At 50.2% G+C, this 27,153-nt stretch overlaps 7 protein-coding genes across 7 annotated transcripts; 3 read left to right on the top strand and 4 right to left on the bottom strand.

Moving 5' to 3' along the window:
• The first annotated feature begins 1,273 nt into the window (after positions 1-1,273).
• Positions 1,274-3,459, top strand: LOC136190200 (DEP domain-containing protein 1B-like). The gene is made up of 10 exons (XM_065978297.1): positions 1,274-1,357; positions 1,409-1,968; positions 2,034-2,200; positions 2,263-2,319; positions 2,376-2,528; positions 2,588-2,754; positions 2,805-2,924; positions 2,983-3,024; positions 3,071-3,241; positions 3,298-3,459. Exons 1-10 carry the CDS (start codon positions 1,307-1,309, stop codon positions 3,358-3,360), a joined length of 1,551 nt encoding a protein of 516 aa, XP_065834369.1. The 5' UTR covers positions 1,274-1,306; the 3' UTR covers positions 3,361-3,459.
• Positions 3,376-14,329, bottom strand: LOC136190194 (cadherin EGF LAG seven-pass G-type receptor 2-like). The gene is made up of 22 exons (XM_065978290.1): positions 9,779-14,329; positions 9,615-9,727; positions 9,262-9,548; positions 6,979-9,204; positions 6,790-6,921; positions 6,667-6,742; positions 6,504-6,612; positions 6,397-6,446; positions 6,228-6,345; positions 6,075-6,169; positions 5,925-6,024; positions 5,720-5,870; positions 5,594-5,660; positions 5,475-5,541; positions 5,322-5,413; positions 5,140-5,266; positions 5,048-5,089; positions 4,928-4,996; positions 4,808-4,871; positions 4,690-4,761; positions 3,593-4,637; positions 3,376-3,523 (listed from the first exon to the last, which is right to left on the bottom strand). The coding sequence occupies exons 1-22, from the start codon at positions 14,327-14,329 to the stop codon at positions 3,481-3,483; spliced, it is 9,696 nt and encodes a 3,231-aa protein (XP_065834362.1). The 3' UTR covers positions 3,376-3,480.
• On the bottom strand, positions 14,329-19,621 carry LOC136190197 (protein polyglycylase TTLL10-like). Its single transcript, XM_065978294.1, has 19 exons — positions 19,149-19,621; positions 18,744-19,049; positions 17,323-18,677; positions 17,118-17,268; positions 16,955-17,070; positions 16,722-16,900; positions 16,554-16,655; positions 16,143-16,490; positions 15,972-16,090; positions 15,831-15,921; positions 15,697-15,782; positions 15,602-15,645; positions 15,434-15,549; positions 15,210-15,381; positions 15,114-15,161; positions 14,979-15,059; positions 14,812-14,928; positions 14,662-14,755; positions 14,329-14,612 (listed from the first exon to the last, which is right to left on the bottom strand). The coding sequence occupies exons 3-19, from the start codon at positions 17,401-17,403 to the stop codon at positions 14,458-14,460; spliced, it is 2,100 nt and encodes a 699-aa protein (XP_065834366.1). The 5' UTR covers positions 17,404-18,677; positions 18,744-19,049; positions 19,149-19,621; the 3' UTR covers positions 14,329-14,457.
• Positions 17,558-18,236, top strand: LOC136190205 (Golgi-associated plant pathogenesis-related protein 1-like). Its single transcript, XM_065978303.1, has one exon. The coding sequence runs from the start codon at positions 17,650-17,652 to the stop codon at positions 18,106-18,108; it is 459 nt and encodes a 152-aa protein (XP_065834375.1). The 5' UTR covers positions 17,558-17,649; the 3' UTR covers positions 18,109-18,236.
• A 1,790-nt stretch (positions 19,622-21,411) lies between the features above and the next one.
• Positions 21,412-24,132, bottom strand: LOC136190198 (G-protein coupled receptor-associated protein LMBRD2-like). The gene is made up of 11 exons (XM_065978295.1): positions 23,939-24,132; positions 23,570-23,733; positions 23,361-23,522; positions 23,016-23,301; positions 22,805-22,962; positions 22,615-22,757; positions 22,375-22,559; positions 22,195-22,325; positions 22,027-22,147; positions 21,769-21,970; positions 21,412-21,710 (listed from the first exon to the last, which is right to left on the bottom strand). The coding sequence occupies exons 1-11, from the start codon at positions 24,110-24,112 to the stop codon at positions 21,436-21,438; spliced, it is 2,001 nt and encodes a 666-aa protein (XP_065834367.1). The 5' UTR covers positions 24,113-24,132; the 3' UTR covers positions 21,412-21,435.
• LOC136190121 (bifunctional peptidase and (3S)-lysyl hydroxylase Jmjd7-like) lies at positions 24,111-25,091 on the top strand. Its single transcript, XM_065978197.1, has one exon. The coding sequence runs from the start codon at positions 24,111-24,113 to the stop codon at positions 25,089-25,091; it is 981 nt and encodes a 326-aa protein (XP_065834269.1).
• LOC136190199 (uncharacterized) lies at positions 24,236-27,143 on the bottom strand. Its single transcript, XM_065978296.1, has 4 exons — positions 27,053-27,143; positions 26,350-26,959; positions 24,949-26,290; positions 24,236-24,885 (listed from the first exon to the last, which is right to left on the bottom strand). The coding sequence occupies exons 2-3, from the start codon at positions 26,852-26,854 to the stop codon at positions 25,104-25,106; spliced, it is 1,692 nt and encodes a 563-aa protein (XP_065834368.1). The 5' UTR covers positions 26,855-26,959; positions 27,053-27,143; the 3' UTR covers positions 24,236-24,885; positions 24,949-25,103.
• Positions 27,144-27,153: the final 10 nt, after the last annotated feature.

Raw genomic sequence — 27,153 nt, 5'->3', positions numbered from 1 at the left:
TTAATTGATACTAATTGAATTGCTACTCTGTCTAATTGATTTCATACGTAGGCTGGCTTACGTCAACGGCGCCCAATCACACAATAGCAAAACATTTTATCCGCAATAGTTTCCCTGGGGGTCAATTCCTGCGCTATGGTGATGCGTGCTCAACGGTGCACTACTGTACTAAAGTATTTTTAGACGTCACTCAAAAATTGGTCCCAACCTCAATGGGAATCACGCGGCCAACAAAGGAAATCTCCCGTACTTTTGTAGACTCGACAATCATTTACCGTCTTATAAATTAATTTGCCGCTACATATCATTCCTCAGGCAGAAAGTTTGCACAATAACGTATGCTGTATGCCTATTGTTTGTCTTAGGCATGATTCGAACTTGAAGGCGTCTATCCAGTTGGCATTTGCGCAAACCTCCCCAGGCTCCGGATGCAGAGAAAACTAGACTTTATATTTCTGCATGTATTGCTGCTCGTCTTGTTGCAAGTAGAATTCGCGTGTGCGCGCATCTCGCGATCGGGGTCCCGAGTAAGACCCCGTAATCAAAAACGGCTCGCGCACTGCACAGTAGTAGAGGGAAAAACGTTATTTTTATTTAATAAAACCCGGAAGTAAACCGGAAAAACCGAAAAAAATTTTTTGCACAGAGGTCTTTCTTCTTTTGCTGTGTCCACCCTCGGGTGGATGGGGGTCAACCTCACTACTCCCCCGTCGGAGTTAGAGCCTGTTTAGTCTCCCGGCTCGGACGCCTGGGACCAGCAGCGCTCGGATGTGAGTGCTGCTGGCCTGGTTCCAGGGGGACCGCTATTGTAACCCACCGCGTCTTGCCCAAGTGGGGTGGCAGTTTATCACTCATGCCACTGGAGTAGGGGATGGAATCCCCTGCGTTCGAGCCACGTTTTAGCCTCTTTGGCTCAAGAGTTGGGACCGGTTTTATTTAGTCACCTCGGGGCCCAGAGGTGAATGTCGACATCGGAAATGAGACGTCCATAGCTGTGTGTACCTGTGACAATAAAATAAGGTAAACTCATTCAGCACTACTCACTCTCGAAAGCTGCAGTGATATTGTCCTAAGAATCTATTTTTTAATTCAGACCAAAAATCTTACTGCACCAAGTATGCGTCAGCTTGCGCGGCGTCTGCTTATGAAACCCCTCCTGAGCGTATTCAGCTGCGCTCTAATGAAACTCAGGATGATTCTACAACGCGCGTTAACTAATTGAATTGACATTACGTCAACAGCGACCAATGACACGAGAGCAAAACATTCGAACGCGAGACCGCGATACTCGGCCTGAGGGGGGGACATGACGAGCGCAAAGGACCCTCCAAAGCCCAAATTCAAAGCCACTCGCCTGGTAAACGAAAACAGAATCGAGCTGGAAGAATGCCAAAGCATCTCCATCTAGTGGAACAACCTCGTAAAGTCGTTTCGCGAATCGATCGCGACGAAACGACATCGATGGCGACTGAAAGCGTACGAAAACAGCTTCACGGGCACCGAAGCGGTCGACTGTCTATACGATCAAATGCAATGGACGGGGACGTTCGGAAACGTGACCCGTCTGCAGGCGACGCGTCTCTGTCAGAAGTTCATCGACATGCGAATCGTCGAAGACGTTCGCAAGACGGCGAATGGGCGCTTTTTCGACGACGGGCACCTGTATCGGTTCGTCGAGTCGCACGTTTCGTCGCCGGCGTCGCGTTTGGCGTCGAGACGCGTCGCTTTGTCGACTGTCGTCGTTGCGAATACGCACGCGAAGCTCGATAAGACGCCGGGTAAGAGAAAACGACGAGCGAAAGTCGAGGAAGAGGTCGAAGAAGAAGATGATGCGGACGATAGCGTTATTCCCATGATTATCGAGAATTCGCACGCCGATCACGCGATCGAGATGAAGGAGATGAATTTCGGCGACGCGGCGATACCGGAGGACGTCAGTCGTCTATGGAAAGAAGTGACTCTCGAAAGGTATCCGGGGCCCCGGACACGCCCGTATACCGGTGCGACTTTCTCGCTTCTCTTTTCGTCGATAGACTCCTCCGTTACGTCGATCTGCCTAAACTCGACGGCATCTTCGAGTCGGACGCAGTCAATGGACGTCACATCGCTTCGAACGCGAACCGCATAGCGAAGATCTTCATGTCGAAACCGCGGCATCTCGTCGAAGACGCCGCCGCCACGCCAGCGGAGTGCCGCAAAGGTAAGAGCTTCCTTCCGGCGCCCCCGCAGCGCGCGGAATCCGACGTATGTTTGCTCTGGCAGCGATCGACGACGTTTTACCATATTGGGTCCTTTCGGCGATGGACTTCCTAAAGAAATGCAAGCACTTGTGTAAACTTTCCCGTGGGAGTCGAACCTCCTTTTCTCGCCTATAGGGCCTCACGGCGATCCGGAAGAGTGCGGATTCACTTTGCCAATATACGAAGGATTCGAAAAAGACGTTCTCGTTGCCATAGGCGACTATTTTCGATGTCTTCCCCAATCGCTAATCCCCTTCTCCATGTTCCGCCTTCACAACGCCATACTAGGTATACATAATAAAGATTAATAATTAATTATTATTTATTAATCGTACTTGATTTTATAGATTTGATGCAGCGCGGCAAGTCGACTTCCGGTCGGGCTCTCCAGCTCGCGAGTCTTCTGCTGCCGCCGCGCAATCGCGCTCAACTTCTCCATCTCTTCACCTTCATGGGTTTTCTCTGCGTCGAAGGAAGATTCGCTCTGAGCAAAGACAGAACAAACCGACACGTGGTTAGTAGATAATTAATAATTGATATCCTAAACCTACACTTTATATGAAGCTACTGACTATGTTTTCATCGGTGGTACTAAGAAGTTGTCCCAAACCCTCTCAAAACGAACAGGATAAAGTGAGAGTGCTCATCAGTTTCATGCTGGACAATTACACTGAAATTTTCACTGTAAGCTATTATATTAATTAAATTGGAGTAGTGTACCACGTGGACTTGTGTCCCTAAGGTTCCAGAGGATTTAGAAGCGGAAGTGAAACATAGAATAAAGGTACATATGATATAAATTATTGATTATGCAATTAATCAATTACCAGGCTTCTGATGGTGACGGTATGAGTGGAAAGACATTCTGCCAGAAAATCTCTAAAGAGGAATACACTCAACAAACAAGGACTGCATCCGACGAGGCAATTTCTCAACTTCTCGACGGCATATTGTCCAACACCCAGCTCTCTCGAAAGGAAAAGAAAAAGAAACTAATAGAGGTAAACTAGAGATAGAATAGATACAGCTTTTGATACATCGATTCTCTGGTTTTTAGTTCCAGAGAGTCTATCCGTACATCTACAGACGCCGGTTTCCAAGCGACGCCGTTCAGATATAGACTTTACTACTGTACTTCTAATAAAACTGTCAGTGTAATTTCTCTTTAAACCTAAAACGAAGGTAAAGCAAGAAAAAAAAGATTCGATTCCGCTATCGTTCTAAATCATGCGCGCGCAAGTCATACAGCCGTACTAACGTCCGACTTCGTAGTAATTTCTACCCTGAAAGAAGAAGCAATTAACGCGCTAGTACCAGGAGAAGAGTCTCGTCATGCTGGGGTCTTAACTTACTCTTTTCTGCTGTCTTTTTTCCTACGTCTGTCCGTGGAGATTTGGCCAGCTGGCTCGTCAAAGCGCGGTACCTTGTAGCGTCTAGGAGTCGCCTCGGTGCTCTGCGATCTCGACCGACTTCCACCGCCGGCAACAGCGCCGCCGGGAGACATCCGTCTTCCATACTTTCGCCTATCGGAATTATGTCGAGGAATCGATCCTCCTTTTCGTTGATGACGGCGACCGGATGAGCTGAAATCTGAATGAAGTGACGAGCCGCTTCCGTACATTTGCCCGCCGGCATCCACAGCAGCGACGTGCCGACGTCGTTGCTTGGCCGACGTCGGCGGCGGCGGCGGCTGACGTCTTCCCTTACCCGAACCCGCCGGTCGTCGATTCCTTCCAAGAGACATCGAATCGGCAGACGATGACGACGAGGAGGAGGAGGAGGACACACTCGAATCGTCGTCATCGTCGTCGTCATTGACGTCACGACGTTTCGGCATCGACCAAAGCGGCTTCTGATGAGGAATCGAACTCTCGCGCGAACTCGTCTCGATCGCTTGCCTCACGACGACGACTCCGGCTTCGATTCCAGGCGACATCTCCACCGTCATCGGACTCACCGTCGTCTTTTCCTCGCTACTCTTGTGCACGGGACTTTGCAGATACGTGCCTTTGGTTCGAGCGGGAGAATCGACGGCACTAAGCGGATATCTCGCCCGCCCGCGATTGCTTCGTTCGTGAATTTCTTCTAAATCAAATTCCTCCGGCTCTTCGGCGACGTCTTCAAGCGGCGGCTTATCGTTGTCGAAGTCTTCGTCTTCAAACCAATCCTTGTCGTACGTCACACCGGCGTCGTCTGCCATAGGGTACGACGCTTTATCGTCGCTTATGGATTCGTTTCCCAGTTGCATTTCCTCGCTGCCGTCCTGATGCATGACGTCGACGCAGTCGGCGCCGTCTCCTTGGTGACGCTGCAGCTGGGATATGGGGAACTGATGGAGAGCGTCTTCGTCCCAGTCCTCTTCGCGATCGTTGTCTATTTCGTCATACGATTGCTCACCTATAATCAAAACTAAATAATTTATGAATAGAATTCTCTAAGAAAGGTCTACCGTGGTCCCAGTGGTGTCCATACATTGGATTTGCTACTGGATACGCTTGCACGGTTCCGTGAGACTTGTAAGCTAAATCAACGATCAAGAATACGCTCGTATGACGTATGTAACGTACTTCCTGTAAAGGAAACAGATCTGTTTGATCGATCGTGACCCAAATTTCCCGACAAAATAGATCTCTGCACAGAAATATGTCATGAGTTTCCCAACCCGGAAGAGAATGGCAATTATTTACGGATGGCTGCGCACTGCTGACGTGATAGTGACCCCTTTTATTCTGCATGGATTTCTTCGCTTTCACCAACTGCGAGACTACTTGTAACGATCGTGCGTCTAAATAAAATTAGACGCTTACCTTCGATACCTGAAGAATCTGACAAGCTAAGAAGACAAAACCCTGCAAAATAGTAAATGAAATGGTAGCCATATGAATGAGATGGGACATACGAGAAGAATATTGAAAGTTCCAAATGCGTATTTTAGCGAGCTCGAGCTTCTCGGTAAATAGAAATAGCCAATTGCAAATAGAACAATGAGAGTGATGAGGGTCAAGACGCTGCCTACTAAAGGAAGCCTGAAAACGGGGAAATTCAATTCGTTTAACTAATTAAAAAAACGAAATAGTTTACTTGATCGAAGGCAACTTTTCATCGTCGGCATCCGAACGTTTTCTCAGCTTCTTTTGACCATCAAAAATCATGCAAAATATAATGAAAAACGCCTGCGGAAAAAAAGACCCCGCATTTGCTACACTGTGCCGATGAAGTAAGAATAAGACCCACTGCAATAGCTAAAACGGCGACGACTCCAAACGCCCAAATAACGTCATCATCAAGTGTGAGAAAACAGCTACAGAGAAAAGTCTCGCGACTTTGAATTCCACCCCCCTTGGCACACTTACTATAGATTTCCCTCATATGCATTCAGTCGTATTCCAACTGTAATTGCGACTATCAACGCCGGAAAACCTACGCAGACAAAGACTCTAATGCCACTGGAAGAGAAATAGCGTTACATCCCAACGTACCCCAGCCAACACCAAGATAGTATGGTATTTTAGTTTTTTCCGAATCTTTCGCTGACACGATGTAATAGACGTTCAAAATTTCCACCACTACCCAAGCAAATACAGCAGTACAAAAGAAGTGCAAGACCACGGCCATGACCACGCAAACTCCCTATTGAAAAAAAAGCGATTACATCTTCATTGATTGTGATTTTTAAATTCTTACAGCTTTCTCTTGACCAATGCCAATAACAAAAAATAGTTCTGTAAACAGCATTGCCAGATCGAAATTAGCGAAGACGACAATTCGATCTTGATTCGATTTTCTAAAAAAACGGTTCCGCAGGGAAACGCTAATAAAAATTCAATCGATTACCTAGAGCAGTACAAAACCAGCAGCAACACAGTCAAGCATCCGATAGTAAAGCAGCAACCAATAATAACAAATAAATCCAAATCAATAGACCCACTCTAAAACAGGGACAACCACCAATGACCAGAGAATTTGACCAACGTTTTGCCCACGTACCTTGTCAGCAGCGAGAACAGCAAAACTAGTCAGATGATCACACTGGCACGTGGTACTAGTAGATGTAGTAGAGATAGCTGAACAACCGCTCGTTGACCACGATCCCTCGGGATTTTGCCTATATCAATATGTTCTTATATCAAAAAAAGGAGCCTAAGAGCCGTATTACTTGTCTTTGAAATTCCAGAAGCCGCATTCAATTGAAGATCGGTTTAATTCCTTACGAAGAAACACGGCTAAAATATTTGAATACGTAATTCTGACTCGATGAAGTACCTGGGTGTGAACGAAAGTCAAATTGACGGGAAACGCGAGTTTGGTCGTGTTCAGATTCGACCCCGAAACGCCGACAGATATAATAGGCGAATTGACGAACCAACCCGACCTAGACAGTCTCGCCTATATACGACAGAACGTTGCAACACTACAAACACCGTACGTATTCCCCAGAGAGTCGAACAGCGACGGCAGAACCTTGTGCAACGTGTTGTACGCGACAAAAGCGACGCCTTTCGCTGCAAGAAAATAATAGATGAAACGCATACATGAAATATAATTTTACCTAATGGGAAATTGTCGGCCGAGAGCGACACGCCCGTTCCCCGCTTCAGCAGACCCAAGGGCTGCAAAGCGACAATCGCAGACGGAAAAACGAAGCTGCGACGACGATCGTTCATCGAAACCAGATGCAACGCTAACAAAAAGAAAAAACAAATAACTAATTAACATATTAAATACAAAATTCGATTACCAATATGAGAAGCAGCCCACGTGATCTCGCCTCCTGGCAACGACGACACCAATTCGGTTCCAGACGCCGCCACGGCCATGGCTTCAACGCTTTTCATCATGGAAGCGGCACCGGGCAACGATCCATTCTCTTGAATTCGTCTCCACGCGTAGGCGCTGCTCTCCATCAAAACGTTGCTAATCACTTCCAAGAGAGAAGTCAAAAGTTTCTCCTGGGTCGCATATCGGCTATTCTCAATTTGCAACACGGTATCGGTTTCGTATTGAATCACGCCCATTGCGACGCGTATCGCCGCCTCGATGTTGCTATTATCCGACGACGAGTCCGCCGTTATATCCCGCAATTGTTCGACCATCGCAATCGCCTCCGATTTGAGCAGAACCTTTCCCCGTTCGAGTTCCTCGTAAAGACTCAGCAGTCGTTCGACGTCGTCGGACACGCATTCGACGAGCGACGTCTTTTGCCATTCCCCATTGCGGCACGATCGCGTCGCGACGCCGACCAATCCGGCCGGACACGGCCGACTCGATTTTCTGCCGCTGAGCGTTCGCGGCCAATAAACGTCGTCGGACATTTCCGTCGGACACGAAGCGGAGTCGTCGTCTTGACGACATTGATCTTGTTGAGGATTAAATACATATGGGCAATTGTCGCAATTATCCCCAATGCCGTCGTTATCCGTATCAATGGAATTGTCGTCGGTGCAGAGACGTTCGCGCGGAATGCAAACGATTCCGTTGCCGGAGAAACTGGGTCCCGGACACGACGAACAACTGAAGTTTCGCGACGCCGAATCCGAACAGGTCGACGTCAAGAAACACGGACTCGACGAACAGTCGACGTCCAGACGAAGATCTCTGACTCGAAACGAGCCATAGTCCTCGGACGCCGCATAGAGAACCCATAGGAGTTCGTTCACCGTCGCCTCGTCGATTCCATCCGAGTAACTTATAATTGAAAATGAGACGAAAACTTGCTCGCCGTGGGCTCGTCGAAACGACGAAATGCCGACTTTTTGCGTGCCGTGCAATCCGACGTACAACGTCTCCATTTCGCGCGACAAAGCGGCGGAGAGAGATTGGAATTGCGAGCTCGAAACGTCCGCTAAACTCGACCAATAGATTTCGCTCGTTAAAATAACCGAGCCTTCGACTCGCGTCACTTTTTTACATCCTGTCTCCGCGCCGCCGTCGTCGTCGAGCCCCGCATATCCGTCCGCACATCGATCGCACGCGCGACCGACGACGAACGGTTTGCACTCGCAATTTCCCGTCGCCCGATCGCAGGTCGACGATACGGCGCCCAACGCGTTGCACTCGCACGGCCGACATCCCAAATCGTCGATCGGCGAATACGTGTCCTTCTCGCAGACGCAGCTTCCCGATTCGGTACAGATCGCGCTCGTCGCGCCGACAACGCTACAGACGCACGGTCGACAGTGGGGATAACCGAAGAATCCCTTGGGACACTTCCCCAGCGTTATCGTCTCGCAAAACGCGCCCGCGTAAAGCGAAGCGCATTCGCAAACGAAACCGCGTTCGCTATCGTCGCTGGGAGCGCACTGTCCGCCGTGTTGGCAGGGCTGAGACGCGCACACGTCGACGCATTGACGACCCTTGTGACCGCTCGTGCATCGACACGACGCCGGTTCGACGCAGACGCTATTCGCCGGACAGCGCGTCGAATCGCACAAATTCGGACACCCCGGCGTTACCCCGACAACCGTCGTCGTCACGCCGACGTCGACGCCGGCGAATTTCCGCGCGACGACGCCCGACGCCGACGGCACGACTTCGCCGTTGATTTCCGTTCGATCGACGCAACCGGAAAATCGATCGACGACGTTTTTGGGACCGACGTGTTTTCCGCCGACGTAGACGTTCGTGACCGGCGCCGTTTCGACGTCGGATACGATCACTCGAAATCGTCCGTAATCGAGCGAGAGTTCGGTGCCGGATTGAATGGTGACGGCGATCGAATGCCAGCGTCCGTCGTTCACCGCGACGACGTCGTTCATGAATATTCCCTCGGTTTGCGACGACGAGGTGACGTTGAAAAGAAGTTGGATGTGACCGTTGCGAATTTGAAGTTGCGTGCGTCCCGTCGATAGTAGAGTCGCGTCCGCTTGGCGCGTTCGAAACGACACGGAGAACGTTCGCAGGAACACCGCTTTGCTGAAGTGATAGTGACGATAGGACTGACCATCAAACTGAAACGCCGACGAAACTAGAAGAGAATCAATACAATTTCCTTATTATCTATATAGGATATTTCACTTCTTACCGTCACATTGTTGTCCCCCGTGTCCTGGCGTGCAGGAACAATAGTATCCTTTCCATACGCTGCTGCACGTTCCTCCGTTCTTACAGGGATCGCTGTCACAGTAGGAGAGTTTCGGCGGGCATCCGTTTACTGTCTTAACGTTTTTGGTTGCCGTGGAGAAGTCGAGAAGATGACCGTCGATTTCGACGTTTCGAATGCATCCGGAAAAGTTGACGTTATTCGTCGGATGATCAAAGAACGTGTTCTCGATTCCCCCGAAATAGAGCGGACCGTCGACGTCCAACGACCTTAGAGAGAGAGAGAGACAAAACGGTCGGGGAGGAAAACTTCGAAAAAAAACCCGAGACAATTACCTCGCATTCCCTTTGGGTGTCCCAGATGCCGAGCAAATGAAATCGTCTTCATATATTCGGGCATCGTTGCTAGAGTCGGGATTCTGACAGTTGTCCACAGTCAAATGCAGAGTCTGTCAAAGTATTGAGACTCCAGCACTAAAAAATCTATCTACTTTTCTCACCTTGTCAACGAGTCGAATCGTGACGCTGTGCCATTCTCCGTCGGATAGCGGCACTTGACTGCGCGCAACGACAGTCTCCGTAAGACTCCCAAAGCTCAACGAACAGGTAATCTGCCCCGCATTGAGCTCCAACGCAATAAAATCGTACTGCTCCCCAAGTCGATTATTATGCATCATGAGCCCATTGGGATCCACGGTGGCAAAATCGAGACGAATATCGAACCCCCAGCGACCGAGCCGAGGCGAAAACGCCAGCAGGGAACCGTAATCAAAATGCGCCGTAGCCTGCTCGCACAGGGGACCGTCGTAGCCCGACGGACACGTGCACGAAAACGCGCTCCCGTTCTCGTCGACGACGCATCGACCCCCGTTGCGACACGGATTCGGATCGCAGAGTTTGCACGACAACGAAGGACAGGGCACGTCGCACGTTTTCCCGACGATTCCCGCGGCGCATTTGCACTCGAATCCGTCGAGCGTGTTCACGCACGTTCCGCCGAACAGACACGGTTGCGACAGGCAGCTATCGATTCGCTCCGAACAACTGTTCGGATTCCAACTGTGAACGTATCCCGACGGACACGTGCACGTGTGCGAAATGCGTCGCTGGAGCGACAGGAATAGAACGTCGTCCTCGACGACGGGATTCGTTGCCGTTTGAACGGCGAGATGATTCGTGCAGACTTGAAAATTCTTACACGGTTCTCGAAGGCATTCGTCCAAGTTGACGTCCTCAAACGAGACGCCGGATTCTTTCTCGATCGCCGACGAATGGAGATCGATTTGTCCGATGACGTCGCCGCGGGAAACGAAGCCCCCGTCGTCGTTTTTCACGGCGAAAAGAACGTCGACGAGCGACGAGGAATCTTCGACGATTTCGACGCTGAATATTTGAATATTTTCCGATCGAGCGGGAATCCACTTCGCGAGCGACAATCGAAGTTTGTTTAGATGATCTTTCACGATGCGTCGTCGCGTGAAATCGACGATTCGCAGCGTGACGGCGTTGACGAACGTCGCATTGGAAACGATCGTCACGTCGACGCGAGTCAACCCGGACGCCGTCGTCACGCCGTCCGTCGCCGTCGTATTGATCACGTACGATCCCGACGACAGGCCCGGCGAAGCGAAAATCGTTCCGGACGCGTTCTCGAACTCCAAGAACGTCGACGGCATCTCGCCGACGAGACTCTGTCTCAGAACGGCCGTCGAATCGCGATCGACGGCGCGTACGCGTCCGATGGACGTACCCCGAAAAAATCCCTCGATGATAATCAAATGTATGGTCAGAGGAAGAATCTCGGGCGGATTATCGTTGAGATCCAACACGCGAACGTTTACGAGAACGTCGCCGAAGCGCGATTCGACTTGGGCGCGAACTTGAAGAAAAAACGACGGCGTCGTTTCGGCGTCGACTTCGACGGCCAACGCGATGTCGCCCGTCCGTTCGTCGATCGCGAACGTCGGCGGCACGTTTCCGCTCGTTATGCTATAGCGAATTGCGCTGTCCGGCACGGACGAGTCGCGACTCGTCGCCTTGACGCGAACGATCGACGTTCCGACGTCGGAGCCCTCGTTCACGCTCGCGTCGTAGACGGACTTTTCGAATTCCGGCGGATTGTCGCCGACGTCGATGACGTGAATCGTCGCGTTGACGACGCCCGTCTGCGGCGGAATTCCCGAATCGACGGCCTGGACTTTGAAGTGGTAGACGGAAACGGTTTCGCGATCCAACGAAGCGGCGATGCGTATCTTTCCGGATAACTCGGAGATGGAAAAATCGGTGACGTTTTGAACGAACGAATACTTGAGCTGATCGCCGCTGCCCGATTCGTCGGCGTCGCTCGCCGACACGGTGAGCGCGAGCGTTCCAATTCGATCCGTCTCCTTCACGCGACCGATCGTGTGAAGAGGACTCCTATCGAATTTCGGTTTATTGTCGTTTTCGTTGAGAACGGTCACCGAGAGCTCGGTCGACGTCTGACGCGGCGATAGTCCGTCGTCGGTGGCGAGAACGCGAACCAACGTATACGTCGTCGTTTCGTAGTCGATTACGCTCATCGTTCGAATGACGCCGCTCTTGGGATCGATACGAAATAGATTTATCGTTTGTTGGAGACTATAGGTGACGTTTCCATTTCTTCCGATATCCGCGTCGTCGGCCGATACGGTATAGACCAGCGTTCCGGCGTCGACGTTCTCGTCGAGCGACGTCGTGTACGGCGTATCCAAGAAGACGGGCGACGAATCGTTTTCGTCCGTTATCGTCACTCTCACCTGCGTCGTATTCGTCAACTCGCCGTCCGTCGCCTCGACGACGAAAACGTAAACGTCGACTTTTTCGCGATCCAACGCCGCGGCGACGGAAACGATTCCACTCCCGCTGTCGATCTCGAACGGATTCCCAATCGGTCCGGGACCGATTTGATAGCCGAGATAGCCGTTCAAAGGCAAATCGGCGTCATTGGCGGAAACCTTTACGACGGGCGTTCCTCGACCGGCCAATTCCGATATTTTCTCCGCGTAGAGAGTCTTCGTGAACTGCGGCACTTCGTCGTTCACGTCGATGACGTTCACCGTGACGGTCGTCTGCCCGGTCGACGGCGGATTGCCGCCGTCTTCCGCGATGACGTTGAACTGATACGACGTCTTGTCCTCGTAATCCAAATGAGCGATTATATCGATATCTCCGCTCGTGCGACCGATGTCGAATTTTTTCTCGACGTCCGAAGAGGCGTCGATTCGATAGGTGACGTCGCCGAGAACGCCCTTGTCGTCGTCGACGGCGGAAACGGTCGCAAAGCCGTTCTTCGGCGTATCGTTCTCTCGCACCGTTTCGCGATAGCGAGGTTTCTTAAATCGAGGCGCGTTGTCATTGACGTTATTTATCTGAATTTCGACGGTGGCGAACGCCGACAGCGGAACGGTGCCGCCGTCTCGCGCTTTGACGGTGAGCGAATAAAACGACGTCGTTTCGTAGTCGAGCGGCTTGGCGACGAAAATCTTTCCCGTCGTTTGCCCGATTCCGAACGTTCCGTCGTCGTTGCCGGAGTCGATGTTATAGAATATGCGCGCGTTATCGCCGAGATCGTCGCTCTTCGCCTCGACGGTGACGATCGTACGGGGCACGCCCACGTCTTCGTCGACGTCCTCGTGATACGTCGACTTGTCGAAACGCGGCGGCGAATCGTTGACGTCGCTCAGCGTAATCGTCACGGGAACGCTCGCCGACAAAGCCCCGGATGCGCCGGCTCGATCGGTGGCGACGGCGCGAAACGAGTAGACGGCGATCGTTTCGCGATCGAGACTCTTCGTCGTGAGTATGCGTCCCGTCGTCGACGTGACGACGAAAGCGTCGTCCGTGTTTCCCACGAGGGAATAGATGACGTCAGCGTTGGAGCCCGTATCTAGGTCGGTCGCGTGCACTTCGCCGGCTTGATGACCGACGTCGACGTCCTCGCGAATCGTCTCCGAATAGGAGGCGTCGTCGAAGACGGGACTGTTGTCGTTCGCGTCGAGAACCCGTATGACGAGACTCGCTTTGCCTTCGAGTTGCGGCGAGCCGTTGTCGCGCGCCGTGAGCTCGAATTCGTGCCGATTCATTTTCTCGCGATCGAGCGAGACTTTCGTTCGTATTTCGCCGTTCGACGCGTCGATGACGAACTTTCCCGCCGTATTCGCGTCGTGGAGAAAACGCATCGAATAGACGACGGCGCCGGCGCTGCCCGTGTCCGCGTCGTCGGCGCTGACTTTTCCGACGAACGTACCGGCATTTAGATTCTCGGTCACTTGGAAGTCGTAGGACTGCTTCGTAAACTTGGGCGCATTGCGGTTCACCGCACGCTTTAGGCGTGATATCGCACGTGCATCGTAATGTGACACGGCGCTGTGGTGGGTGTAGTCAACGTCAACACGCACACACGCTTGTCGTCGTCCTGTTCTTCCCGTGGCCGCCACGCGAAGCTCGAATTCCCGTCGCTTCGCGGTCGTCTGATTAGAACAACGAGTTTCCACGTAGAGAAGACTTTCGGTGCCAAATAAGCGGATTTGCCCGAGGCCTGCGGGCAGAACGCGAAAACACGTCAATGCGCTTTGTTTTTCGACAGCGAACAGACGAATTCTCGTCGCGTTTCGATCGGCGGCGGCTATTCGGAGTCCTTTTAGTGCGTCCGCCGTCCTAATTGCGCCGATCAAGTGCCAATCAGAGGAAGGACGCGATATCGCCGCGTTTAGACGCAAAACGCTCGCGCACTGTTCGGCGCTCGACGAAAGAATCGAAGCGAATAGAACGCCGCAAATGATTCCGATAGTTCGATGCATAATCCACGAACGCTGCGCTACGTCGCCTTGATCACCCGCTGCGCAAAACCCTAACAATGCCAGGCCAAGAGAGTCCCTTCCGACGCGCGAACGTTCACTTTTGACGGGGTAACGACAACCGTTTGGCGAGTGCTGCGCGTTGAATATCAACGACTCCACCGCAGAGCAGAGGTGGATCGGATTCCTCGATCGAAGTGTCGTCTCGTCACGTGCGCCGCGCAGAATCCGCATTGTTTAATCTGGGGGCGTCTATTTGCGTAGATAATGAAACACTGCCGCGCGCTGCACGACATCACTAAAACGATTGGCGCTGCTGCTTCCTAATAGCATTTATTGCAGACGCCCTACGTCTGTCTCGTTCACTTCTTCGGCTTCTTCGGCTTCGCTTTGATCGGCGAGAGAGGCTTTCTCGTCGAACTGACTTCGTGGTACAGAAGCTGAAAATTCTTCGCTGAATCAAGTGGCAGCAATTGTCGACGTTGACGCGTTTTTTCAAAAAGTTCAATAGATAAATCTAGAGAGAAAAAATAAAGATCTGGTCACGTGTTGCTGATACGTCATACCTAGAGTCTCCTTTATCATTGGAGGTATAACCAGCTTCAGTCCCTCGCAATTTGTGTGGAGAGCCGGATTCACGTTGATCTCAATCAAATAGACCTGTGAAAAAATGTAGATCTAAAAAAAGTGATTTCCCTCTGATTATTTCTCTTTGCCTTCATGTCATCGTCTATCATAAAGTCAAAACCGAGCAATTCAAAAAATCCAAGACGGCACTTGAGTCGGTGCCGCACACTGTGAAAACATTTCATCATAATCTGCTGCATTTGCTTCTGGAGAATGACGTCAGAAAAACAGTAGAATTGATCAGATAGATACCTACCGTAAAGCTATTGGACATCCAGTCCGGCGCCACGTCTCTGTGCGCGTCCAAATACGCCTGCATTTGCTCAAAAGTCCATACCTATGGAACCCAATACTATAGCACACACTAACACGTCAGCAACGTCTCTCTCACAGTATCTTCCTTTCTCTCACTGTACAAGGGATCCCTTTTTTGAACGTACTATAAAGCAAAGTGACACAGTGAGCATCTCTGATTGACGAGACTTGCCTGATTGGTCAGATGAGCAGCCATGCTTTCCGCATCGAGACTATACGGCTGGCAAGAGAGTCTCACGTAGCCGTGATGATAAAAAACAAAATAGGGCATCGTGTGAGCAATAAGAAGATACGTTCGAATGTCGAATTTTCTCCCTTCTAACAAGAGTGGATTTCTAATGTATCTATGACGACAGTATTACGTAAATATTCTTTAGGGCATCGGATCCTACTTGCCTTTGCACTATTCTCGACGATAGTTTCGATCGCCTTCCAGCTTTTATCGCTTTATCGTGTTCTTCGAGCTCGGATTGAAATTTGACGAGGTCTCTCACCAAAAAAATTCCTTTTCCCTAGATGAAACTGCTGCTCCCTTCTCTAAGATATGATCCCTCTTCTACGTACTTGATTCATGCCAGTTGGCTTACATATCCACACGTCACTCCCCTCTAGAAGAAAACCTCGTAGTTCTAATAACGTATACGTGATTTTGACGGCACCTTGGAAGTGAGAAAAGAAAGTCTCCCTTTCCGATTTCACGTCTAATTTATAAGTCTCAGGAAAAAAGTCTGCGAGCACTAAGGATCTATTCAATAGCAAATAGCGATTAATTAACATAGCAGATCACACGTACTTTCTTTTGCAATAGTCTCTTAGGTTATCAAGCAAGCCAATTTTTGTCGTCAAAAGATTAATATTGGGTATATGATTAACTAACTGTTCGCCTAGAAAACAGCAATGACACGTGAGCCAAGGCTTAGGACCCCACCCCGACCTTCTCTAAAATTCAAGTAATCAATTTGAGATTTCACCTCAACCCATTTTAATCTAAAAGACCGACTATGCTGGTCGTAAATCCTTTCCCAACCGCGACCAGCAAGCGGAGTCTCCACACTACAAAAATAATAGAGTTTATGCATGCACACTGGTCTGTCTCTTCTCTCACAGAGCAACTCCATTGCCTCCACCAATAAAAAACGTCTTCCCCGAATGAGACTTTTGCGGCGGCTTCGGCTTCTCCTTTGCTTTTCCGTCGTCGTTGTCCTTCTTGCTCTCATTCCCTTTGCTTGGCTTTGTTTGACTTTCCTTGCTTCCTACTGCTCCTAAGGGAGACGTCTCGCTGCTCGCGTTGCTCTCTCCCAGCGCACAGGCCGAAGCCTTGGACGACTGGGGGGGAGTGTCTCCATCAATGGGCTCGTCTCCATCGGCGCTTTCGTCTTGGAGATCCAACGCAAAGATGGACTTTTTGCCGGGTAAATATTTCACAGCTCTCCAAGGGTGAACAGGACAGTGACTAGGATGGAAAAAAAAGTAAGTTTCGACTGATATAACCAACTGCCTATTATATTATCCACACCTCTTGCAAATTCCCTTGAGCCACGTGTCGATCGATCGAAAGTGATACACCATATTATAGTAAGATTTCGAAACGAATCGATAAGAATCGTGAATTTGAACACTATTAATAAATAAATAAATTAATTAATAATCACACTATTGATCGTCAATTATGAAAAGAACTCACTGGCCTCGATGCCATCTTGCTCCAATCGTTTTCACCCCATCACCGAGCCATATTTCAACGTGCACCATATCGTGCGGATGTTGTTTGCTCTTAGAATTGAAATACGTGCCGCTGATAAATACCAAATCGCCTGGCTTCATATCCTCTTCGCACTCAATCGCCATAGGCAAAGAATCAAACTAAAACACGCGCGAATCAATACAAATGGAGCAAGAATCAATTATTAAAAATACCTGATAAGCTTGATTCCAAGGCCCAACAGCGAATCCGAAATCGTTCTCCAAATCTCGCAGCACTCGTCTGACTAATGCACAGCAGTCGAGAAACAGAGGCGAATCGTAATCAGGAGCTAAAATAAATAATTAAATTAAATTATGTAATTTCTTGTAGCCTTACTTCCTGGTTCGTGGAATTTTTTTGCGTAAGGAACGCCCAAATATTGGAGTGCCTTCTCGACGAATTTTTTTCTCAGTTCGGCCATTTGTTGCGGGTCGCATCGTCGTTCTGCCGCCTTTCTTTCCGCCTGCAATGTCATCCGTATCTTCTCCTGTGCAATTTTCGCGCTCCATGAGTGAAACAGCAAACGGCTCGAATAACGAACCTGCTTCGCCTTTCGAAATCGCTGAAAGGCGTCTTGCAGAGACGGCTTCGCGTTCTCGTCGCAGCCACTCGAAAGCATCATCGGAGTCGACGGCAAACGAACTCTTCGGTTTAAAATGCGGGTTTAGCGCACGTTACGCGAAAAAGTTTGCCTCGTTGCCCGGGGACACCCCTCGACACTGAAGCCAGCAATGAACAATTCAAAATACGATGCGCAACAGTAGCAACTTCATATCCTAGGCTATGAATAGATCCGTGCACTACACGTGACCGGATTTGACTCTACTGGAACAAACACAAAGTGTGAAAAGCCCACCTCACTGCAACCATGGGCTGTACTGGCAGTCGAGGACTCGGCGAATTCGAGCGAGACGCTCTCGAAAGCCACAACCGCTATCGCAAAAAGCACGGCGCTCCGCCGCTGCGCTGGTCAAACGAATGCCAACGATTCGCTCGCAACTGGGCGAATCATCTCGCCAAGACGGGAAAATTCGAGCACGGTAACCACAGCGGTATGGGTCAAAATTTGGGCATGGTCTACGGGAAAGAGGCGACGGGGGAAGGGGTGACGACGATGTGGTACGACGAAGTTCAGAGCTACTCGTTCAACAATCCGAGCTTCCAGTCGAATACGGGTCACTTCACGCAGGTCGTGTGGAAGGAGACGAAGGAGTTCGGCATAGCGAAGGCGGTCGCTAAAGACGGTAAAGTCTACATGGTCGGAAACTATAAGCCTCCGGGAAACGTCATGAATCATTTCGCCGAAAACGTCGAACGAGCGAAGTAGCACGTACCAGTCACTAGTAACTGATCTGTGTGACCTTATCTCGAATTTTAGTACTGTAGTTTCGGATTTCATTAGTTTCTTGGCTTTGTACGCACTTGCCACTTTTAGATGACCTTTATCTCTCTTGATCTCTCGATCTCTCTCCTTGCCACCTGGTCCCTCTCAGTAGACAGGTATTCATTTTCGTATGACGTCTTCAATGTGAGCCTCTCTGATAATCCGTGAGATAGCAGCGTCCCTGTTTGTAGCTCGACACGTGAACCGTAGCCGCGATCGTCGAGACTCGATAAATGACATGGGCACGAAGATCTCGGTCCAGACTTCTGTAGAGGATCGCCACAGAGCGAGGTCCTCCTGCCAAGGCGGTCCGCCGCTCTTTGCATCGACTCTCCGCGTCGAATTGTTCCAGTACCAGATCGGCTTCCAATTCTGCTTCACAGCAGCACGGCTCAACGTTAAACCACACGTAATTCTAATAAGCGGTTCGTTGGAATAGCGATACGACTCCAGGTCGGAACTCGAGAAGTTCACCAGAGTGCAGCTGTGCGCACTCCGCACGTCGTCGTCAGCTAGCAAAGAGATAAGCCCCTTTTACAACGAAATCGCCTATACAGTAAAGATATATGGGCCCTTACGTTTTTTGTCTTCGTACGCTCGCGTGTAGCTCCATCCAGCAGGCATGCCTTCACGAGTAAATACGACGCAACGATACCGATCACCAGTCGTTCTTAGGAGCAATCTCGATTTAAAATGAGATTTCGATTCCTGATAGTTTGAATCGACTGCCTGCCAAGTGAACGATAGCGGATCGAGTTGTTCCCAAGTCAACGTCCAACCGCGCTCGAGACCCTCCGCATCCAAGTGACAGTCGACGTGCACCGGCTCCTGTCCTACGTGGACACGCGACGGAGAAGTGACACGGCAAGGACGACCGGTTCCATCTATAAAATTCGGAGTGAGTAATTCAATACATTTTTGGGGGCCTCCTCTTCTGCTATCCTCTCACAGGAGGAGGAGGTATCGTATTATCAATGACTGACCTCGCCACTTGCGAATGTCGGCCTTTTCTCGAACGTCGACGCGAAGTTCGTCGACGACGACTGTATCTTCGTTGGTTTCGTACAATTTGCAGACGTACGGGCCCAGCATGGTCCTCGACGCGCGTCGAAAGACTAGAGCGTTGTTCTCTCGGCACGGGCGCGCTGTCGGAGACGCTAGACACGTGGGAATGGGCTCGAGAGTCTTCCCGACTCGGTACCATCGTACGAACGACCAGAATTGGTAGCCGTCGACTCCCTCGTACGCGCACGTGACTTTGCCGTCGCTGTTGAGACGCAGCGATTGAATGGGCCGTCGATGGATCAAGCAAACGCTGGTGGAATTGCAGTCTTGACGCGAGCGCACGCCGACGAAAACAATCGCTAGGAAAAAGAAGAGCAGATGCATTAGACTGAAGTGTGACGAGAGCTGGAAAAGCGAGTCCATTTGACCGGCACTATACTACGGAAATAGTGTACGTACGTATCTTAGGGCAAAATCCGGGAGATTCCTACATATGTCAAGACCATCTATGGAAAGGGGTGGTCCATGTGGTCAACCGTGACTGTCTGCACCCTGAGGATAGACGTGAGGTCGATTTTGAAGCTCTACTAAAACCTTAGCTCTCTAAACCGAGGGGCATCTTGACTGTACTAAGATAACAACTAGAGTCAGTTTGCAAAGACGGTCTTTACCATTCCTGACCCCGAGCCGAAGATTCTTCCGGAGCCACAGCAGAACAAACAAACTCCGTGACGTCTGCAAGCGGAACTCTCGCGACAGTCCACCGCCACTTTCCCATGGCATCGCTCACGTCATTGTCGACGCATCTCGAATTGACGCTCTCGTAAACGCCGCATGCGTGAACGATTTCATAGCGAAAGCCTAGCGGTTCCATCCACCGACGCCCTTCGACGTCGCCCGAGCCACCAATGGTGTAGAGCGACCCCGACCCCGGGTCAGCCGTCGCCGTGACAACGAGTGGCGCGACCGTTTCGTCCGCCGCATAGTGAAGGCTAGCGGCTAGACAGGAGCAACCAGTACCGTTACCCCAAAGCCGATTCACGTCAGTCTGAAATCTGCGCGGATTAGTTCCGTTCGAGACCGAGTGGCTTCTCTGTGTGTAAATAGTAATAGAGCCACCTTGAGTCGCCCATCCGGCGTGTATCATCGCAGGGCCATACGATAAGAGATGGCGAACTTGACGAGGTAATTCGAGCTGGTTCCATTCATCGAACTGGTCTCTGCAAAAATCGCTGCAATCGACTGGGTCGTTGTCGTCAGCCGAAGCGATTTGAATGCCTAAAATAAACCCATTGATAGTCTGGGAGGAGAATCGTGATGAGCAATTTGATCTCTTTGCTGCGTTTACTTTGCACGGTAAGGAAGAGCGTCTTTCCCGTCTGACAATCGTCGGCGGTTACGATGCATTCGTACGCTCCGCTATCGGTCAGCGCGAGCTCGCGTATCTTCAGAACGTACTCGCCGTTCGGCTTCTTGAAGACGCTGTGTCGCTTCGACGTCTCGTTGTTAATTGGACGTCCTTTGTGGACCCACGCGACTGCTTCCACGCGATGATGCTTATGGCGAACGGCGCAGCGGAATTTCACTGCATCGCCAAACCGTTTGGTGTAAATCTTGTCGAAGTCTCTGGCATTCTTGATAAGACGGCGCCCTGAAGGAGCCAAATATTGCAGTAATAAAAGCGAGGAACTGGCCTACCTTCCCCACCGGTTGAACTTTGCCGCTGTTCTGATCTATAAAAAGGAAAAGAAAGGCCGGCTTTAGAGCAAATGCTTTTACTACTGCAGTTGCAGTAAATGGACAGTATCTGATAAGTCTAGTTCGTTAGGTATATCCTCGGGGCTTACTCTACTACTTCGACGGCGACACGTTCGCTAAACCCAACAATGCAAAGGACGAGGACGGAAAAGGAGAGAAGGAGAAGAGTTTGTCGTGCCGTCCGCATTCTATATGACCACCGCAAGCTGAAATGCGCAAATGCATCCGCCGGTAATATCTTTTATAGGGTGGCCCACCAGCAGACAGACAATGCAAACTTCCGGAGGTGCAGCTGGGCCATTTGCAACCGGGAAGCGAGCGTGGGAGAGAGAGTGAATAAAAGAGAGAACTGCCTAATACCGCCCCCCTTTGTTTAAATAGAGATTGAGGGTATTATGAGAGAAGCGGAGAACAACAACAATTGGAGCCGCCGTCAGCTGGCGGACGAGACTTCGATCGTTCTGCCGATATACGGAGCATATCTAAAATATCCATCGATTTTTCTTTTCACATATCGTCAAATACTCCTCTAGAAACGAGATCCTTTGCTCGACGAGACGCGGCGCCACTTCCGCCGTCGCCGCCGCTATCGTATTCATCGTGCGAAGGAATCAATTCTAGCCGATCGCCATCGCGATTTCGTCGACTGAACTTAATCGTCGTCAGTTCGACGGGCGCACTCGTCGACGAGCGATTGAGCAATCGCGACGACGAACGTTTCGAACGTTCGACGTCCTTGGAACCTTGACCGCCGCCGCCGCCGACGCCGCGTCGTCGTCTCTCTAACCACAGCGCGACGCACGTCAGCGAGTGAGAAACTTCTCCCTAACGAAAACAAACCTATTTTAATGAATTCTTTTCCTTCGCTGACGTAGTCGGCCGACATTTCGTCGTCTTCGAAGAACTGTTGCGCGCCGAAACAGTGAAGAATTCGACTGCCCAGTCGACATATGGTCGCCAGGCAGAGGAGAATGAGACAGCAGGGAAAATATACGTTGAATTTTTTGGCGATGAACGGGATGAGGTCCATGTGTCCCATCACCTAGGAAGAGAGTTCGGGGATGGTAGGGGAGTCATATAAGGACTTGGTGTGCTTACTTCAGTAAATGCCGTCTCGGTCTCTAGTGTGCTTGTATTACCTGATCCAGTTAGATGGCTGTCCAGGTGTATGATGCCAACGAAATTGAGACAAAGAGGCGCCGTGAGTCGACTTAGGAACCTAGATAAAAATAGTATAAAGATATAATGCGACTGGTTTGCGCCTACATGGCACAAAAGAGCAGGCTGTTTTCATCTGTGTGATGGGGAACCAGATAGTAATAATTGAAAATTCGTATGCAGAAGATCGTGTAGTAGGCGCACACTGCCACATAGCCAATACTAAAGATGCAAATGGCCTAGGAGGGAGGAAAAAATGTTCAGTATCACACTCAATAAATTCGCTACCTCTGTTATGACGAAATGCTGGCCCGTTGCTCCCGTGGCATTCACTAGCAGAGCAAATACGGACAGCACTGGATCCGTGCTGAAGAATGACGCTTCCGACCAGACGACACATAGAGAAATCAAGCCAAATAGAACGGCCAAAATCATTAAAACTACAGGAAGAATTTTGATCTTCCACCACCAGTCTAGAACCAATTGTATGTACACTCTCTTCTCGTCGTTCACGCGAAATTCACTTACCTAGAGTTTGTTTAAGCGTCGGACACTTTCTCCAAATTTTACTAGACGATCCCAAAGATCCTCGAAATCGATAACCGCTACTCGATCTCTGATCTTCGACGTCTTCCAAATCCATTGTTTTATCCACAAGTATTTCCCATTGACTATGAAAAAGCTCGATTTTACTAATAGAATAATTATGATTTCTTACGCTTTCGTTCTCTTTGTGTCTCTCGTCGCCGTTATGACTTTCTTGTGTATCGTCACGAGCTTGCTCACCGTCGGATACTCGCCTCCCTTATCTCCATCATCGAAATCCTCAAAGTCGTCGACGCCGCGATCAGCGCGACTTATCAATCCTTCTGGACACTATATATAATATTGATTTTGGGCTAGAGATTGCGTGTCTAAATGACGTTTGCCTTTTTTAATATGGTATCCACGTGTTTTCTCAACGGATCCCTATATTTCACCGTTTGAGCGACCTTTCGCACGTCTTCGTAGACTTCGTCGAGCTTGAGCTTTGCGTCTTCCATGTCGCTTCGTAATTTGGCGACTTTGAAGTACATGTGAGCGAGAGTGCGACGAACGCGACTGGAATTCCAAACACTCAGCGGCACGTCAACAAGTCCGTAACCGAGGAGAAGAACCAAGATGAGCAAGCCCCACGTATTCGAAGCTGCGACGACGATTCCATTGAAGGAATCGCTTGAGAGAGAGAGAGACTAATATGAAGATATACTATATCTATATTATTGGTACTGTACCTGTTTAGTCCGCCTTTGATTACAACGTAGATGAGGAGAATGCCGAATATCAGTCCCAGACTCCCATAAACGATGGCATTCTCTTTGAGCATTGCCAAGATTTTGCGCTGTATTGTAAAGTGCGCCGCTGTGACGTAAGATTGCAAGAACGGCAATATGATCCTATAAAAAGAACATCGTCGATTTTCCTTTCTTTTGAATTGGAGCACCATGTGAGAAGTTGCGTCGACCAGTAGACAACGTTCCAGATTTGTTTTAGAACGTTGCGATCCACGTATGACCACGGCTTCGTGCACATTCCACTTCCGTTGCCCAGAAACTTTTTCGACGAGCCATTCGCATATTGCATCTTGTAGCACTGCTCATAGAGAGTCTGAAAAGAAATAAATACTAAATTATAGAGTATCTTAAGTATAAATAATTTGTTGCGAAGGACAAGATATGTTTTCCTCACGACAAAACTATGAGCTGAGTGGCTAATTACTTCTAATTGAATTTACCTGTACCGTTAGGTACGTGACGGCTTGGTAGGGGCTCCTCTTGACTAGAGACTACCTTTACAGATGCTATGAGCTTACCGCGGATATATCGATTGGTAGAAGAAAGATGATCCAAAAGGATAGGAACCACGTAACGATGACGAACACCGACGTCAGGACATTCTGTCGTCTCAAATCGCCGTAGCGATTAACGGCGAAGAGTGTAAGCGCAAATATGACGACCGTCTCGACGACGATCGGTCCGAACGACATGTCCTACGATCACGTGAACATAACATGGGAAACGCGCGTTACGGGGGTAATGGAACTGGACGAAAAGTTGCATTTTCTCGCACAAGAAGCGCGAGAACTGTACCTGCCGACGGTCGTACCAGTTATCGATGCGCCTCCAACTCCTCTGGCCTTCTATAGGGAATGGATAGCGCCGAATAAGCCCGTTCTAGTTCGCAATGCGTTCAATCATTGGCCGGCGCTCTCACGATGGTCGATCGACAGTTTAAGAGCTCGCATAGGCGAAAAAATCGTCACGGTAGCCGTCACGCCGACGGGATACGCCGACGCGATAGCGAAAAATCGATTCGTAATGCCGGAAGAACGCCGGATGCGATTCGCTCACTTTCTCGACATTCTCGCCGATCCAACTCTCGACGACGGAATTTTCTACGTGCAAAAACAAAATTCGAATTTAACCGACGAATTTCGAGACATTTTCGCCGACGTCGACGCGGAAATCGATTGGGCGTCGATCGCCCTCGGACGTCGTCCGGACGCCGTCAACTTTTGGATGGGCGACGGAAGAGCCGTGACGTCAATGCACAAGGATCACTACGAGAATCTCTATTGCGTCGTAGCGGGAGAAAAGACGTTCGTACTCCATCCGCCAACCGACGCGCCCTTCATACCGTATAAATATTATAAACCGGGGGTTTATAAGAAATGCGGTGACGGGTTTGAAATTGTGGACTGTGTCGATGAGACGGACGTGCCGTGGATTTGCGTCGATCCCCTTCGTGATAACAGCGAATCTATATATGGGAAAGCACGGCCGATTACGTGTACAGTCAAGGCAGGCGAAATGCTCTATTTACCGTCGCTCTGGTTTCACCATGTCCGACAGAGTCATGGAAGCATTGCCGTGAACTATTGGTACGATATGGAATATGATATCAAATTTGCTTATTTTGAATTTTTGTCCAAATTGTTGCCATCCAGCCAAGGCACCTCGAATTAATTAATTAATTAATTAATCGAATCGCTTCTCTGCGAGTTCCACGGCTGCGATTCCGTGCTGCACGCCTTTGACGAGTCGTTTCGGCGGACAAGCAGAGTATTGACCTTGCCGTCTTACGTCGTCCAATTTGCACAGAACGTCCCACGCCTTTCCCCGATATCTCGGCTCCTTACACGTCATAGAAACGCAGATATTCATGAGAAGCTCGTTCTCGTCGCAAACAGCGCCGACGCCGGGCGGCTTCCCCGTAAATAATTCAATCGCGCTAACGCCGAGACTGTAGACGTCGGCCGCCGCCGTATTCCCCGGCGCTCGTCCCTCCTTATTCGGCATTCGTTCCGGAGCGAGATACAAGCGACTCAGGGGACCGACCGAATGGGGATTGCCGGCAAAGTGCGACGAGCCGAGATCGCCAATCTTCGCTGCCATCGTTCGAGTAACTAAAATATTCGACGGTCGAATGTCGCCGTGGAGAAGAGCCGGTTCGAAATGATGCAAGTAGGCCAGTCCGGAAAGGGAGTCCTTTGCCAAGTCGATTTGCTCTCTCAAGGTCAAATACGACGGCGAATTGAGTGCCGCCGTGATGACGTCAGTCAAGGAGGCTTCGAGTAGCTCAAAAACGATTTGACTGGGCGGTTTGTCGACGTTCGGAACGATCCAGCCGCACATGGCGACGACGTGGGGATGACGTATTCGGCTGCAATTCGACGTCTCCTGTTTGACGACTTCGCCGTTGTAGAGACTCGCCACTTCGTCGTGAAGCGTCTTGACGGCGACGCGCGATCCCTGCCACGTTCCCAAGTTCACGACGGCAAACGATCCTCTACCCAGTTCGCATTGGTGATCGATTTCGACGTCCTTCGATTCGATTGCGTACGCGTTTTCGTTCTCTTTGTCGGCGGTGCTGCGTCGTAGGCTGTCGGCGAGAGACGACTTTTCGTCTTCTAGGATTTCCAGGCGGCTCTGGAGCGAGGCGATTGAGTCGTCTTTTTCTGCTAGTTCAGCTCTCAGTTCATTGCGCTCGGTTTCCGATTGCTCGAGTTGCCTACGCAGATGCGTTTCGCGCAGGTTGGTCTCCTTTTCCAGCTGAGCGAGAGTTCCCCTCGACACTTGGCACTGTTCTAATCGCTGCTTCGAGTCCCTGTACTCAACAGCCAATCGACAATAGTGAGAAACCAGAGACAGAAGACTCACTCCATCTAAAAGAACAGAAAAAAATTATTATGATAATAAATATTATAATTTAATTAAAACTCGCCCTGAGCTGCGCACACTTGAAAAGATTCCAAATAAAAGAGACAATCCCCCCCCGCTTTCTGCTCCCTCGCAATATCAATAACCGTTCGACCAGCCCGATTCTCCAAAGCGAAATTCGCTCCAGCGGAGCCCAAGAGCACGAGAGACTTGAAGTTCTTTCGAATAACGGCGTGATGAGCGGCGCTATTTCCATCCTCGTCGACGAGATTGATATCAGCTCGTCGATCGACGAGAAACGATACGATCGACGTGAAGTTTTTGAAGCAGGCGAGGTGAAGACTGCTCTTTCCCTTCTTGTCTCGCACGTCGACGTTCGCGCCCTCGCTCACGAGATACGAGCACATCTCCAAGTTGTTCGTCCACGTCGCGATGACGAGGAGCGGTCGTCCGGCCGAATCCCTCTCGTTCGCGTCGATTTCGCCTCGCGTTCGAGACGCGCCGAGTCGGCGAACGAGATCGACGTCGCCGTTTGCCACGGCGCTCACCAGAGCCAAATTCTCGGTCATCCTTTCCAAGACTTCGCCGCTCTTTTGTGTGTGGGGCTCTAAAGACGTCAGCTCACTATATCCAGCTTGGGAAGTCCCTTTTGTCAGGGGAAATTCATCTGCTGTCTAATATAAACGGAGTTGAGTAGGAAAACTGACCAAAAAAAGAAATAGAAAATGGGCGTGTCTTGCGTAATCGCCCATGATTCATGAGTTTACCTTGAAGCTGTAGCGTAGGAACGAGCGCGAGGAGAAACCTCTTACATCCGTGCGTTCAGCGCCGCGTCCGTCGAAGGAAGTTTCGAAGCAGTGCAAGCGAA

Source organism: Oscarella lobularis, chromosome 8, assembly GCF_947507565.1.
Source record: "Oscarella lobularis chromosome 8, ooOscLobu1.1, whole genome shotgun sequence".
Taxonomy (NCBI): domain Eukaryota; kingdom Metazoa; phylum Porifera; class Homoscleromorpha; order Homosclerophorida; family Oscarellidae; genus Oscarella; species Oscarella lobularis.
The sequence above is the reverse complement of the archived record's forward strand: the minus strand, read 5'-3'. Positions and strand labels throughout refer to the sequence as shown.

What these genes read in the sequence shown, in the direction of transcription:
- LOC136190194 (XM_065978290.1), bottom strand. Translation starts at nt 14,329, where the DNA reads ATGCGGATTCTGCGCGGCGCACGTGACGAGACGACACTTCGATCGAGG. An exon ending in GCATATGAGGGAAATCTATA is followed by an intron (nt 5,542 to 5,593) that starts GTAAGTGTGCCA and finishes TTTTCTCTGTAG; the next exon opens with CTGTTTTCTCACACTTGATG. An exon ending in TCAGCAGTGCGCAGCCATCC is followed by an intron (nt 4,872 to 4,927) that starts GTAAATAATTGC and finishes ATTTCTGTGCAG; the next exon opens with AGATCTATTTTGTCGGGAAA.
- LOC136190198 (XM_065978295.1), bottom strand. Translation starts at nt 24,112, where the DNA reads ATGTCGTTCGGACCGATCGTCGTCGAGACGGTCGTCATATTTGCGCTT. An exon ending in GACACAAAGAGAACGAAAGC is followed by an intron (nt 22,758 to 22,804) that starts GTAAGAAATCAT and finishes GCTTTTTCATAG; the next exon opens with TCAATGGGAAATACTTGTGG. An exon ending in AGCATTTCGTCATAACAGAG is followed by an intron (nt 22,326 to 22,374) that starts GTAGCGAATTTA and finishes CCTCCCTCCTAG; the next exon opens with GCCATTTGCATCTTTAGTAT.
- LOC136190197 (XM_065978294.1), bottom strand. Translation starts at nt 17,403, where the DNA reads ATGATGCTTTCGAGTGGCTGCGACGAGAACGCGAAGCCGTCTCTGCAA. An exon ending in AAAATTCCACGAACCAGGAA is followed by an intron (nt 17,071 to 17,117) that starts GTAAGGCTACAA and finishes TATTTATTTTAG; the next exon opens with CTCCTGATTACGATTCGCCT. An exon ending in TTTCTTTTCTCACTTCCAAG is followed by an intron (nt 15,646 to 15,696) that starts GTGCCGTCAAAA and finishes GTTTTCTTCTAG; the next exon opens with AGGGGAGTGACGTGTGGATA.
- LOC136190200 (XM_065978297.1), top strand. Translation starts at nt 1,307, where the DNA reads ATGACGAGCGCAAAGGACCCTCCAAAGCCCAAATTCAAAGCCACTCGC. An exon ending in AATTCAAAGCCACTCGCCTG is followed by an intron (nt 1,358 to 1,408) that starts GTAAACGAAAAC and finishes ATCTCCATCTAG; the next exon opens with TGGAACAACCTCGTAAAGTC. An exon ending in GCCAGCGGAGTGCCGCAAAG is followed by an intron (nt 2,201 to 2,262) that starts GTAAGAGCTTCC and finishes TTGCTCTGGCAG; the next exon opens with CGATCGACGACGTTTTACCA.
- LOC136190121 (XM_065978197.1), top strand. Translation starts at nt 24,111, where the DNA reads ATGTCCTACGATCACGTGAACATAACATGGGAAACGCGCGTTACGGGG.
- LOC136190205 (XM_065978303.1), top strand. Translation starts at nt 17,650, where the DNA reads ATGGGCTGTACTGGCAGTCGAGGACTCGGCGAATTCGAGCGAGACGCT.
- LOC136190199 (XM_065978296.1), bottom strand. Translation starts at nt 26,854, where the DNA reads ATGACCGAGAATTTGGCTCTGGTGAGCGCCGTGGCAAACGGCGACGTC. An exon ending in TCAAGTGTGCGCAGCTCAGG is followed by an intron (nt 26,291 to 26,349) that starts GCGAGTTTTAAT and finishes CTGTTCTTTTAG; the next exon opens with ATGGAGTGAGTCTTCTGTCT.